We start from the raw sequence: 15,407 nt of genomic DNA, 5'->3' as shown, positions 1-15,407 counted from the left end.
TTTAGAAAATTGCCAACATTTCATTAACCCCGGCGCAGTTTCCTGCAGAAAAAAAGCAAAACACGCATTTTCAATAATTTCCTGTGGATATAATTGGCACGAGAGATGGGAATCAGAGAATCAGGATTCCATGAGAAAGCTATATTTTGACTTCTTCTTTCGCAAACGTTCGTCAGCCGCTTCCCTAAGCCTTCGAGGAAAAACTTTGTTTGCAGAGACAGGGGGCCTGTGTCCTCAGCCCTTACTGCCTGCCACCTGCCTTTTATTTCTGTAGCAACACCAACAAAATGGTGTGTTGCATAACAGCCGGTTATTCACCACTATTACCCTCCAGAGTGAAATTAATTATTGAGTTGGAACCGTCACAGCCATCTCTCATTTACTTGATACAGCTGTCGTGGCTGTGACGGTTCCACCTGAAGACGGAGGCTTGTGTTGCTTCCGAAACGTCGTGAATTTTTAAATTTGTTTTATTTTACTTTTATTAATTAAAAAATTTTTACCTACGTGACTTTACCGAAACAACCTAAGAGTATTAATTATTGAGCTCTGTCATCTGAAAATCATCTGAGCTATGAGCCGCTGTGGCGGGATTATTGTCGGTTGTCAAGAGGAATAACCGAGCTCCGGCCAAGTTATAGAACGTGCCCGAGATGACATCAGCTGACGCGATGACATCAGTTCGAGTGAAGGCACTGCCGGGTGAATGATTACATCACACGATTGTGAGAGGCTGGTGGTGAGTTTGGGAGGTCTCCATCCAACAGTTGATTGGCCATGACTGCTGCTGCTGCTGCTGTTGATGATGATGCTCCACGCAGCGGACGCAAATATAAATAAATACAGTTGGGTATCACTGTGTTCTTCAGGAATAAAGGGCCCTTTCTATGACGACAATTATAATGATGGCGGTGGTGACCTTGAGAATGCGTGTGCTCCTTTGGGTTTCAGGATGTCACTGCTCCCGGGATGTGCCACCATCACGCTCGCCTTATTCCAAGTGAGTCTAAGCTGAGAATTCTCATTTACATCGGTATTAGGCATGTCGCGTTTGACCCCTTAACCTTCCGCTATTCACCCATCCCCCAGCTACCCCCTGTCAAGCTATTCCATGAACTGCCAGGATCCGAGGTCAAGATTCGATTCAACAATCGATGTTTTTTACCATCTCGATTGTTCAATTTTGCTCGCTCCGTTAACCTAAATGTAACCTTAACATTTGCTTGCAAATGTAAAAAAAAAAAGTGAGTAAAGGAGCAGTCCTGCAATTTCCTGCTTGCGCTACTGCTGGCATAAGGGCCTCCACCACATACAGGGAGCTCTTAGAGAGCCCCTTTACAGACAGTATTTTGGCAAGATGTTGACTACCTCGCCTGGTATACAGGAGGTCGTGGGTTCGATCCCAATCCTGACGACTGCTGTATATTTGGAGTTTTTGTGACTCTCTCCCCGTGTTCGTGTGGATATTTCTCAGAGTCCTCCGGTTTTCCCCTCCACATTTAGAATCAACATGCGTTTTGAGTATGTAGCTGCTATACATTTCCACATGATAAGCCATTCCGTTGAGCTATCGTTTGTGGCCAGTTGAATGATCACGTGGCGTCATTAAAAACGAGCAGGCCATCATGTGCCTGCGTCATCATCCGAACTCGATAAATTTAGTCGCAAATTACGCGGTTGGGATTACAGTACAGTACACACAGCAAGCATCGCCCCATATTGGCAAGACTGATGCCCGCTTGCAGACCAGATGCAAGGTCATCTTGTGTCGCACAGGGGCAGCTGCCACAGGGGGTGCCCTTTCACACACACCGCCTCGACCTGGGACGTGCTTGAACAATCATCAGAAGCGCGAAGCGTGTAACGACTTAATTTTGTACATGGGCCGTGATCGGTCAATAAATATGGTGGCGGGGCCGATAAGTCCTTAATTCGGTATTCCTCTGTTAATTATATTATGCGTGGTGATCGATTTATAGTTATAAATATAGTTATATTTATTTATACTTACCCCATTCATTTATAAAGCCCATCCTTTCAATCGACGCGCTTTGTGAAACTGCGTTGGCCAAGCTCAACACATTCGTGTGTATGTAGAACTTCTTTCGCACCATACGTAGTAATAATAGTGGCCTAAAAGCTGACAAGAAATAGCAAAATAGGCGACGTTTTAGCCAATTGCCCTAGTTGATAGCAGGCGATTAGATATTGTGATAGGAGTGACGGCTCATACACAGGAGAATGTGGGAGACACCTTCAAAGCTTTGAAATGAAACGTTGAAAATCCCCTTGGGAAATGTCTCCATGATATTTCCGTGGGGTATCTATAGACGGATCACCATAGGTGCCATTCTACTGATGATGACTTGAGTACATTTGCATTGCTAAATAACTCGCATCTCATTCCCCCCATCCCCCCTCCCCCGCCCCAAGGTGTTCCAGTTTACCTGCGTTCACACAAGCCCCGGTGAGACCTGACTTTTCATCGCAATAAATCTACCCTCGGGTTATAGCCAGAGGTGTTAGGGTCTTGGGATGTGTGTGGTGGTGGTGGGGGGGGTAAGTGGTGAGTGAGGTACATCGTAGTGCTGCATATTAACGCTGAACACGCCGTAGACATTATGCTAAGCTGGCTGTGTAATGTTGCATTAAACGGGCTGGTGTTCCACACCTCGAATGTATAACGACCAGACGCATCTACGTGATGAGTTCCATTACTCCATCTGGGCAGATGTGCTGGGCAGAAGAGGGGGGGGCGGTTGTGATCATGAGTAAAGAGGGGATTGATTAGTCTGTATGCCCAGACCAAATATTTAATTTGTCGGTACCACCGGTTGTATGTACGTTGAACTTCCTTTGCACCGTACGTCGCCAACCGTACTAATTGGAGATGCGAAAATCGGAGATGTTGCATAACTTCAGTTGGTTCCAATTCATTGACTGTATTCGGCCAATAACGGTGAATGAATCAATAACTAGGTGACGTTTGTGGGTTATCAAGTAAATTCACTCTTATTGGCCACATGAATATAAAAGTACGACTCATGCTTTGTTACCTTTGGTGGTACCGATTTCTGCTCTGACCCTTGGATTCATAGAGAGACCACAGATTTTGAACGATGGAGGTGGAGGAGAGTATTGCCTCTCCCGTGGGCAAGTGGTGGTGCAGGCCCATGGGGGGCCCTACGCAGAAAATAAAAATTTTGGGGGCCTCGCCAATAATGGGGAACCACTGTGGCGAGATGTTAATCACCTCGCCTGGTATACAGGAGGTCGTGGGTACGATCCGGACCCTGACGCCCGTTACGACGCGTTCCGCGTTACATCGTGTTCCGCGTTGTACCGCGGGGCGCGTTCCACGTCGTGTGAAAAAGTGTTCCCGGAAGTAAGAACCGCGTTATAGCGAAAACGCGTTGTAGTGTGAGCACCGCCACGAGTTAAGCGAAGCCTGCAAGGGATGCGTTCCTACGCTGCCCTCTACTGGACACCACGTAGTCCCGCGAGCCCTTTGACGGCCTGCCCCCATGATCTTACGGAATGTTGACGCAAGTTCAGCATGCTATCATGACACTCCGGCTGGTGCCATCAGTTTGATGCCACTCGCCGTTTCTTAGTCTTGTTCGCTATCTCTTGGGGTAATGTTTCTCTCACGGTTTCTTCGTTGAAACAAATACATCTAACTAAAAATGGAGAAGGGTTCACGACGCGCGCAAACACACTCGTGGGTCAGATCGTAAAGTCGCCTAACCCAAAACAACAACAACAACAAAAATCTCTTTACGAATCGTAACGTTACCCGCTGCAAAAAACCCCTTTCAACGCGTGAAGTTCACGGCGGTCGTAGAACAACTCCCCCCCCCCCCCCCCGACAACGACGACAATCACCGCGGCGCCAAGGCAAGAAAAGCTCGCGTAAAACGACTTTCGACTTTCGCAGGCGGGCAATTTTCGCGCCTGGGCTCCCACTACGAGGAGACGGTGGGGCCAGAGCGATGGGCAGCGGCGGAGCGAGCATGCCACCGCCGCTTCGGCCACCTGGCCAGCGTCACCTCGGCCGCGGACAACGTGGCACTGGCACGGCTTCTGAGCCCGCGCGGCTCGCCGGGATCTCGTCCTTCCCTCTGGATCGGGGCGCGGGTCAGCTGGGCCGTGCACGGCGACACCGACGCTTCGGGGAGGCCGGGACGCCCCCCTTCCCAAGCCTCTTCCGTCGGTGGCCTTGGTACGCGATTTTGCGATGTTGAACTTTCCCTTAAAAAAAATGTTGGTCGTCGCTGGTCTTTCGCAATTTTCAGTTGAAATTGCGCTCATCGGTAAAGGCGGCGCGAGACGAAGCGTCCGTCGGGAACGCGTTTACAAAGCGGGCAACATTTGGCGTCTCCCTCCGCAGACCCGCCCAGCGTCCCCGTGCTGGAGTTCCCGGAGCGCACCGACAAGAAGTTCGCTCGCCTGCACGTCCCCGTGCCCGACCTGGACGCCGTCACCGCGTGCCTGCGCGTGCAGTGCCTCGACCCGCAGCCGGGAATCCTCACCCTCTTCTCGTACGCCGCGCCCGACTTCACCAACGCCTTCCAGCTGCGCGCCAACGTGCCCTCGGCCGCCGGCGAGGAGCTCCAGGTGGCGCTCATCGTGCACGGCAAGCACGGCCCCTACCGCCCGCTGCGCTCGCTGGCCGACGGCCGCTGGCGCCACGTGTGCGTCGCGTGGGGCGGACGCAACGGCTCGTGGGCCATCTACGTGGACGGTGCCAAGCGCGAGTCCGGCCACGGACTCAACACGGGCAGCAAGATCGCCGGCGGAGGGGTGTTCATCATCGCGCAGGTAGGTGGGTGGGTAGGTGGGTGGGTAGGTGGGTGGGTGAGTGGGTAGGTGGGTAGGTGGGTGGGTAGGTGGGTGGGTAGGTGGGTGGGTAGGTGGGTAGCTGGGTAGGTGGGTGGATAGGTGGGTGGGTGGGTAGGTGGGTAAGTGGGTGGGTAGGTGGGTGGGTGGCTGGGTAGGTGGGTGGGTAAGTGGGTGGGTAGGTGAGTGGGTGGGTGGCTGGGTAGGTGGGTGGATAGGTGGGTGGGTGGGTAGGTGGGTAAGTGGGTGGGTAGGTGGGTGGATAGGTGGGTGGGTGGGTAGGTGGGTAAGTGGGTGGGTAGGTGGGTGGGTGGCTGGGTAGGTGGGTGGGTAAGTGGGTGGGTAGGTGAGTGGGTGTGCGCCACTCAGGTTAACTCCCCATAGTCCCGTGGGTTTTTCTCCGGGTCCCTCTGTGTTTTGTTTTCCGCAACATTTACAAACAAACGTTTAGAGTATGTGGCTGCTGTGAATGGCCACGTGATGAGCCACTTCATTCAGCTGTCAGGTCGCTTCTGAAAAAGAGCTATACAGTTCAACGGGACTTACCTGATAAAATTAAAACTTTTGGTTTAGCTTTAATTGTGCGAAGTGGTTGTAGCCGAGTGGGTAGGACGCAGCGCTGCTTAGCTTAACATGCAAATGACGCGAGTTCGAATGCCTGTCTGAGTTTCGATTTAAAGCTTTCGTGACTGCAGGAATTCATCTTCTTGGTTCTTTTCGGTAAAGTCACGTGACTTTACCGAAAGAACCAAGAAGATGAATGCCTGTCTGAGATTCAGATTTATTGTTAACCCATCCTCGCAAGCTAATGCTTCTCTCCACTGAGCGATGACGCTTTTTAAATTACTACGCCACAAAAAAGCGTAACGTACTCTCGACGGCATCGCAATAGTAATCAGTGCACATTAACCATGTTTACTTTTAACTGCTAAAATTAAGGCAAATGAGCTCCTATCCCATGTCCACAGAGATGTGTACTGGGGGGCGAGGGTTAAGAGACCCCCCACCCCACTGCCGTCACCTGGAGACGAGGTCCACGGGGTTACCTGACGAGCGCTTGAAAGTGTTAATTCGCCGGCAGGATATTAACATTCGGGCAGCTTTCACCAGCAGCAAGCTAAAGGAACGCGCCGCAACCTTTCGTCTAGTGCACAAGTTGCAATTTCTTGATGTCAGAGGTCACCGCCGGCGTCTCGGCGGAGTGCGGCAAGCATGCGAGGAATGCTCATCATCGTCATCATCATCGTCGTCGTCATCATCATCATCATCGTCATCATCATCGTTGTCGTCATTATCATCATCATCATCATCGTCGTCATCATCATCGTCGTCGTTGTCATCGTCGTCATCATCATCATCGTCGTCATCATCATCGTCGTCATCATCATCGTCATCATCATTTTCATCATCATCTTCATCATCATCATCATCATCGTCATCATCATCATCGTCATCATCGTCATTATCATCATCGTCGTCATCGTCGTCGTCATAACCATCATCATCATCATCATCGTCGTCATCATCATCGTCATCATCATCGTCATCATCGTCGTCATCATCATCATCGTCATCATCATCATCGTCGTCATCATCATCGTCGTCATCATCATCATCGTCATCATCATCGTCATCATCATCATCGTCATCATCATCGTCATAATCATCATCGTCGTCGTCATCGTCGTCGTCATCACCATCATCATCATCATCGTCGTCATCATCACCATCATCATCGTCGTCATCATCATCGTCATCATCGTCGTCATCATCATCATCGTCGTCATCATCATCGTCATCATCATCATCGTCGTCGTCGCCGTTCTTGTCTCTGTAGGTGATTTTCCAGGTTTGACCCTGAAACTGGCACGCAAGTTCTTGAGGGTTTCTTTTTTCTTGTTTGCCAACGAAAGCCATAAATCTTTAAATACCGGCGGGAATGAATTATTCCCTACAGCGTTATCGCACAAGGTCAAGTTTTTTTTGTTGTTTTTTGAATGACGAAACCTATATTCGATCGACCGACTACCGCACGTGTTAATATCAAATATATATTTGTTTCCGTGTGCACATGCGGTGCGTTTGTACGACCGAGGTTTAATTACGGACACGGTTGTTTCCACCCCCCCCCCCCCCCCATCAATTGCGAATAACTCGAGATTTCCTTTGAAGCTGTTGAACGAGAGCGGGCCAACAGCAGCAAGAGTAAATCCCCGCTCGCTAGACAAATGAGAATGTGATTAAATAAATAATGAATCCACGGGGGGGGGGGGGGGGAGGGAGGGAGGGAATGAAATCAAAGTTATTTTCCTTCTTCTCATTCTTCCCGTGGTTAACGCCCGCCAACAAATTACGGCTTTCAACAAATTGCAGCGAGTCGTGAGCTTCCCTCTGGAGACCCGCGGCTCATTCCGTAAGTAGCCGGGGGGGGCAAAGGGGGTCATGATCGCAGGAAAGGGCCTCTCCTGGGCTTCCTCCCTGAGTTAGCCTTTGAAACACAAATTTATGTTTTACTTTTTCCAATCCCGTACTTTCAGTAAAACTCCCCCGAGCACAAGCGCGCGCCTCGTTTCGACGCTCGTGACGCGCGCGTGCGTGCGCGTCACGAGCGGTCGTGTGCAAGTTTCCTAAGTAACAATGCAAACTGGCTGATACGGAACACTTTTTATAGAAAAATAACCGTAAAGACTCCTCGGTGTATTCGGTGTTATTTTTTCCAAAACATTTTTTTTTGTTTAAGCGTAGTGGGTGGTTGACGTGCAGCAGTTTTTGTTTGAGGCCTTGGCATCCGTGCCGTGTCACGACAGCGGACGCGTGGGAGGGGACAGGCAGGGTGGCTCGGAGGTCAGAGACGGTGAAGTTGGCACCGCGCAGAGAGAGAGCCCCCCCCCCCCGCGTTCGAATCTGGCTCCTGGCCACCCTTTGTTCAAACCGCGTTCCCCTAAGGCTCGACGGGTTTGCTTGTGTTTAACCCAGATGAGAACTCGAGAGGTCGGGATGAGTCTCGTTTGCAGAAGTCGCTCGGGGCATTGGTCTGTCCTTATGGAGTGGTTGCTGCTGCTGCTGCTAACGCTTCTCTCTCCACTGAGCGATCGGGCTTTTAAATTACTAAAAACAATTGCGCAAACTGCGCTAGACAGCATCTCAATAGTAAAGAGTGCGCATTAAACATGTTGACTTTTGACTGTTAAAATGAAGGCAATTAGCTCCTATCCCATGTCGACAAAGATGTGGACTGGGGGCTAAGGATGGCGAATGGAAATTGTTTGCCCACAAAATGTATTCAAGGCGTGGGAGACCCCCCCTCGCCCACCCCGCCCCCCGCTGCCCACAGAGCTATATAGGCTCAGCGGGCCTTACCCGGTAAAAAATAAACAATATATAAAGGTTTCATAGTTTTAGGCGCATTTCCCTGCGTGGGAATTAACCCACACGAGCCGTACCTGTGCTTGCGATGGGACAGGATTCGTCACGTAGATCTGATTTCAACTTGCAATCGATTTACTGCATCTTAAAGTCATTAATATATTATTTTGAAAAAGGATACCCAAGTCTTTTGTTTCACCTCGTTTTTGGATAGGATAGATATTTTGGCAAATGGTATCAATTGTCATCTTGTTTTTCACGCACCACACCATATTGGACGTACGGAAATATATATGTTTTCATCATCATTTATAACAAAAAAAATTGAGAAAGGTTCAATTGACGAAATGGCATTCATTCCGGGAAAACAATTTGGCATGTTTCAAGAAGTTGGGATTGTAGTCTGGGTTGAGACTGAATTGACTAATTTCTCTGTTGTGAAATGTTTTTGTGCCTTTAGTTTTCGTGCCATTTCTTGATTTGTTTGTTCAATTCCATTTTCTGAGGGTTTTCATCTGCTTGACAGTTGCTATAAATGGGATTTGTCGGATATATATAATCAATGGACAACAGTTGTGGGAGGCAATAAGCATGAATGACGCCAGAAAAATACAACCATTATATTTTTCTCTGGGTGCTCCATTGACTGTCGTCATTACCACCATCACCATCATCACCACCGTCATCATCGTCGTTACCACATTTTTTGTCATCATCATTATCGTCATTATCGTTGTTATCAATATTTTTTGGTATCATCATCGTCATTATCGCCGTCATCATCGTCATCGTCATCATCGTCGTCATCATCATCGTCATCGTCGTCGTCGTCGTCATCATCATCTTCATCATCATCGTCGTCGTCATCATCGTCATTATCGTCGTCGTCATCATCATCTTCATCGTCGTCATCATCATCGTCGTCGTCGTCATCATCATCTTCATCATCATCGTCGTCATCATCGTCATTATCTTCGTCGTCATCATCATCTTCATCGTCGTCATCATCATCATCGTCATCATCATCGTCGTCATCATCATCATCATCGTCGTCGTCGTCATCATCGTCGTCATCATCGTCATCATCATCGTCGTCGTCATCATCGTCGTCGTCGTCATCATCATCGTCATTATCGTCGTCATCATCATCGTCGTCATCATCATCATCGTCGTCGTCATCATCGTCGTCATCAACGTCATCATCATCATCGTCGTCATCATCGTCGTCGTCGTCATCATCATCGTCATCATCGTCGTCGTCATCATCATCGTCATTATCGCCGTGGTCATCATCATCATCGTCGTCATCGACGTCGCTCCTCACAGGAGCAAGATACCCTGGGCGGCGCGTTTAAGCGCGACGAGGCGTTCAGCGGCAACCTCACCGACCTGCGGCTGTGGCGGCGCGAGCTGGGCGAGGGCGAGGTGGCCGCGCTGGCATCGTCGTGCGCACCGCCCCACGCCGCCAGCGCCGCCAGCGACACGTCGCTCCTCTTCTCCTGGGACCTGTGCCAGTTGGAGGTGGAGAGCTCCGTGAGGATCACACAGCATGTCCTCCAATGCAACGGTACGCGGGTGGTGGGGGTGGCGGACACCTTGAACAAGAATCGGAATAGCTCACAAAGCCTTTGCCGTTGCAGCGCCAACGTTTTTGGAAGAGCCTCGTTACCTCCCTTCACATCGTCAATCTTGCTTTAAAAAAATTATCGTGACGCTGAAGATTAGTGCTCGATACAGCAGACACATTTGCAAATTTCGATTTGAAACTTTGATCCTTACCTGTGTACTGATAAATTTCGATTTAAAGCTTTCGTGACTGCAGGGATGTATCTTCTTGGTTCTTTCGGTAAAGTCACGTAGAAGGAAAATGATAAAATAATAAAAATAAAACATAATAAAAAAATTCTCACGACGTTTCGGCCACAACGCAAGCAGCCGTCCTCAGGTGAAGACCAGGTATGTCGGGGAGACAGCGTCTGACAGACCTGGTCTTCACTTGAGGACGGTTGCTTGCGTTGTGGCCGAAACGTCGTGAGAATTATTTTATTATGTTTCATTATTATTATTTTATTATTTTATTATTTCCCTTCTACGTGACTTTACCGAAAGAACCAAGAAGATGTGTACCGATAGTTCAATGTCAATGTGCCATGCATGCTTGAAATTACACCCGTTAAATCAAACGCCCACGAATACTTACGTTAGAGAGCGTTGCATAATCCATGCGCCGCTTGCGTAGAATGCCATCGAGAGTGAGGCACACACGCAGGTTAAACTGTTAAGAAAAGTTGCGTGTGTGTGTTGCCAGCGTACCAACGTTGGACAATGTATACCATACTTGCTTGTGTTGTGATCGAAACGTCGTCGTTTTTTTGTTGTTTTGTTATTTTCTTTGAACCTATGTACGTACGTGACTTTGCCGAAAGACCCAAGAGCATGAATTCCTGCAGTCACGAAAGCACTAAGTCAAGAAGAAGAAGACGTTCCTGCAAATATTGCGGGGCAGCTGCTGGCGATGCGCGTAAACCCGCTGCTTGTGAGCCCCCCGTTTCCTTTCTCCCCCCCCCCCCCCCAAACCTTCCAGCGTCAGATTCTACGCCCGGAGCAGGAGCGGCGATCGGCTTTGCCGGCGGTGGCGGCGCCCGCCGGCAAGCGCCTCCCGTCACCGTGACCTGGGCCGACGGTTCCGTGTCGACCTTTCACAACGTGAGCGGCGGCGGCGGCGGCGCTGCGGGCGCTTGTGCTGGGGGCTGCGCCGCACTGCACCCGGCCACGGGCCGCTGGGAGGTCTCGAGCTGCGACGACAAGAAGCCCTTCCTCTGCGAGTACCGGCAGAGTGCGTCACGCGAACGTCCGTCCGTGCGCGTGTGCGCGCGTGCGTGTGTGCTGAATACGCGTGTGCACGTGTGTGTGTGCTTGAGCGATAGTGTCGGCACAGTAAATCTGCCAGTCGTCTCAGTTCGGTCGACCCATGGCAACCTGCTGGGTCTGTTCCGTGACACCCTGTCAGCGAGCCTTCGACACTTCACGTGGCTTCAAAGTGCACCTGGCCTGGCACAGGCGCCGTGGTGACTCCACCGCTACTTATTGGTGAACGACGGTGGTTGCGTATGGGGAGCAATGGTGGAGCGGTTAGTGTGCTGCACTACGAACCCGGCGACGCGAGTTCGATTCTCGCTCACGGCCGACATCGGTGACGAATATTTTAACCATTTCTGCCGCCCCCGCCCCCCGCAAATGAGTAAACATCGCCACAGGGGAGACAAAGGTGGTCGTGTGTAGTGCTGGCCACCCACCCTCCCTCGTGTGCCACCGTGCCGGCCTTCAGAAGTGCTGCACTTGCCCTCAATCGTCTAAGCAGGTTATACGGGGGATCTTTGTGAGTGAAGTCGACTCAGCCTCGAATATTCTTTTTCAGCATTAAGATGTTGGCCAGTGGTGTAGGCCAATCAGTTCCAAAGACGATACATAACTAATGATCAGTATGTGTGATCAATGTAGACTTGATTCCTTGCAATAGGTATCTATATAGTGTTTGAACATCTTTACACTTGTTTCATTTCCAGAAAGGGTTAAACCTATTCTTATTTTTCATCATTTTTGATAGTGACAAAAAGGTCCCAGAGATACAATGTATGTTTTTGATCTGTGGAAAAAACCCAGAAAAAACCCATGCCGGACAGTGGGAGAACACACAAGTCCCACGCAGAAACGCGTCCGGATCGTAAATCAAACCTAGGGCCTTCTTACTGTGAGCCACGAGGATAACCCACTGCTCCTGCCACCTTGCCGCCCCAGAGGTGTCGTCTAGAACAGTGAGTCCTGACATCATCCTGCGTGTGCTGGGTCGTTGTAGGTGCCTACGACAGTTACCAGGCGCTGGCTACGGAGTCCGAAACGCCGTTTGCTGCCAAACTCAACGGTCTCATCGGTGGCTCTCTGGTGGGTTCACTTTTTTTTGTGGCAAATCACTCTCGCGACGCTTTCAGGGCGTGTGTAAAATCCGAACGTCGCGGTTATAGATTTTTTTTTTAAACACAATTTGCTCGAGCACTGGCAGAGAAAGGCCCCAAAACGTCAGGACAGCCATGAACGAACAGCACTCTCACGAAGTTGTATTGGATAGGAGTTAAACTCGTTCCTACAATTAATACATTTTATTACTGTTAAGAGCTTCACGGGAAGGGAGGCGGGGGGGGTGAAGAGGCGATGATGTGGGCGAAAGGGAATTCCAAAGTGGAGCAGTGCGAGGGAAGAAGCAGAAAGAGACGCGTTTTGAAGATGAATTCTTTTTTTTGTTAATGCCCACCAATCGAGACCATCAACTCATCACACTTGAGGACACGGTTTAATCCACGGGCAGCTGAAACCAATATTCGTATTTGATTTGAAGCTTTCGTGACTGCAGGAATCCATACTCTCTGGTTCTTTCGGTAAAGTCACGTAGGTAGAAAGAATCCGACGTTTCGGTCGCAACACAAGCGTCCGTCATCAGCTGACGGACGCTCGTGTTGCGACCGAAACGTCGGGTTCTTTTATTTTTTCTATCTACATGACTTTAGCGAAAGAACCAGAGAGTAACAATATTCGAAACCCTGGGTCTCGGCGTTTCGCGGCTCAATCAGCTCTCCCGGCAGTGATTTCACCTGCAGGAAGGGGGCTGCACACCGAGTCGTTTGAAATCGGAAACGGCGTTTCGCAACGCGGCCCCTCGAGCCAAATTTTTTTAATGGTACTCAAGTACTTTCGTGTTCACCACGTGCATGGCGGATCTTGAAATATTGAGTTTTTTTTTATAGAAACCGAATTCGAAAACAAAATTACCTCCTTCTCGTTATGTCGGTGTTCCGACCCCTGTGCTAGCCAATGAGGGGGGAGGCTTTACATTTATAAAATTCGGAGTGCTATGACAGAAGTGATATGGACAAAAGATAGAGGATGCTGTGAGATAATATAGATGTAGGACAATACATGTAGTAAGTTGAGATGAGAGAGATGCAGACTATATCGAGGTGAGAGAGATTAATTGGCCTGGTGTTGTATTAATCAGCTGGTGATGTTTATTCAAATTTCAATTCGAGATGGTATTTGATGCGCCCTATTTCTTCACGCATCCAGGTCCAACGTGACGTCAGAATCTGAATATTTATTCATTACCGGAGGAATCCGATGACCTATAAAGCTTTTGTTTCACAGATGTCCAGTAGGGGCAGGTCAGAACGCGACAACAACAACAACAACAATACAAAAACACGATAAGGAGTGCAAAGTATAGGAAAGGTAAACGAATCACTTTAAATAAAACTAAACTATATTTTACGTTTTATATTCAACTGAACATAATCGGGGCCCTACGCATTCGCTTTTTGTGCTTGAGTCTAGCGCATCTCCTGCTCAGGAGTTACTGTCTTGCGCCTAATGAGGAAACGAAGCTAAAGCGTGCCCAAGCAGGCAATCAAAATGGTTTAACAGAACAAATGAATGGAAAAAAACACTTCCCCGTTCCCCCTTCCTCTACCCTTGGCCGTGTTTCCCTGAAGCCAGATGTGCGGCTTTACTTTCCAGGAACTGGTTGGCAATGCTGAATAAAGGGCGTTCAGTCCAGGAATGTGCCACACTTTAAATATACACACACACAGTCCACATTTTTTTGCACTTTTCTTGCATCCCAGCATTTGGCAAAAGTTTAATTTGCCAAACGGTAATGTCTTCTAGTAACATCGCAGGGTTGTGAGAGATGGCGGGGACTTGGGGAGAGCCTTCATCCAGCAATGGATTGACAAACAGCAGTAATCGGATTTCCTACACTCACTCACCCACTCACTCATCCACTTACTTCCCCACTCACTCACCCACTTAACACACTCACTCATTCTCTGGAGAGAAGGAGATACGGGAATCATCTTCTTGGTTCTTTCGGTAAGTCACGTAGAAGGGAAATAATAAAATAATCAAAATAAAACATTATAAAATAATTCTCACGACGTTTCGGCCACAACGCAAGCAGCCGTCCTCAGGTGAAGACCGGGTCTGTCGGGGAGACAGCGTCTCAAGAGATACGGGAAGTAATGCAGGAGGTGTGAAGGCGCAGGATTGAAGAGGAGGGATGTGAGGGAGCGGTGCCCAGGCAGAGTTGCCGTGGGCAGGGAGTTAGAGGGTAGGGGCATAGCGGACTCACCGATGACAAAACGACCAAACGATCGCACCTCCCCACAGGTGTCTGACTACCTGGCGCTGAACAGCACCAAGTCGCTCGCCAACGCGTCGGAGGCGGGCGTGCTTCTGGGGGCCGCCCTGCAGGCGATGGAGGGCGACCGCGTGGCGCTGGCTCCGGCCGACTTGCTGGCCGTCGCACGGCTGCTGGGCAGCGTGGCCGACATGGGCCTGGTGGAGGGAAGGCCCCACACCGGGGCCCCCGGCGACCTGGCGGGCCGCTTTGTGGCCCTCGCCAGCGGCTGTCTCTCCCCGAACAACTCGGGGCAGTGGCAGCGCATTGATCAGGTGCGCCTTGGATTTTGTCTTTTTTTTTTTTGTTCACGTAAGTTACTGAAAATGAGCCAAATCTCGATTTAAAGTTTTCGTGACTGCAGGGATTGATCTTCTTGGTTCTTTCGGTAAAGTCACGTAGAAGGGAAATAATAAAATAATAAAATAATATTTAATAAAATAATAAAAATTTAACATAATAAAATCATTCTCACGACGTTTCGGCCACAACACAAGCAGCCGTGCTCAGGTGAAGACCAGGTCTGTCGGTGAGACAGCGTCTGAATGACGCGTCTGAATGACGCTGTCTTCCCGACAGACCTGGTCTTCACCTGAGGACGGCTGCTTGTGTTGTGGCCGAAACGTTAAATTTTTATTATTTTATTATTTCCCTTCTACGTGACATTACCGAAAGAACCAAGAAGATGAGCCAAATCGTCAAATGGCCAGCAACTAACAGCGCTATCAGAGCAGTAATAATGATAATGCAATATCTAACACGTGCACCTCCGATCAGCGCGGTTGGCTATGTACGGTGCGAAAGATGTTCAACGTACCTGCTGCACCACTATTTCGCGGAAAGGATGCGTGAAATCGATGCATTACTTTTTGGTATGAGCAATTACTCCAATGTGGTTCATTTGGATGAAAAGTGCTTCAGAGTTGTTCAATCTCCCACCCAGCCCACCCCACCACGGAGGGTGATGTTCATCGCA

The 15,407-nt window shown here is 49.5% G+C and overlaps 1 protein-coding gene across 1 annotated transcript in view; it reads left to right on the top strand.

Annotated features, from left to right (window-relative positions):
• The first annotated feature begins 952 nt into the window (after positions 1-952).
• Positions 953-15,407, top strand: part of ADGRD2 (adhesion G protein-coupled receptor D2) — a 79,696-nt gene continuing 65,241 nt past the window's right edge. The window contains exons 1-8 of the mRNA XM_078603670.1: positions 953-1,000; positions 2,434-2,467; positions 3,938-4,222; positions 4,391-4,821; positions 9,532-9,772; positions 10,796-11,041; positions 12,062-12,147; positions 14,422-14,706. Of these exons, the coding sequence (XP_078459796.1) occupies positions 953-1,000; positions 2,434-2,467; positions 3,938-4,222; positions 4,391-4,821; positions 9,532-9,772; positions 10,796-11,041; positions 12,062-12,147; positions 14,422-14,706 (1,656 nt within the window). The remainder of the gene's footprint in view (positions 1,001-2,433; positions 2,468-3,937; positions 4,223-4,390; positions 4,822-9,531; positions 9,773-10,795; positions 11,042-12,061; positions 12,148-14,421; positions 14,707-15,407) is intronic.

Source organism: Lampetra planeri, chromosome 20, assembly GCF_965212315.1.
Source record: "Lampetra planeri chromosome 20, kcLamPlan1.2.h2, whole genome shotgun sequence".
Lineage (NCBI taxonomy): Eukaryota > Metazoa > Chordata > Hyperoartia > Petromyzontiformes > Petromyzontidae > Lampetra > Lampetra planeri.
The sequence above is the reverse complement of the archived record's forward strand: the minus strand, read 5'-3'. Positions and strand labels throughout refer to the sequence as shown.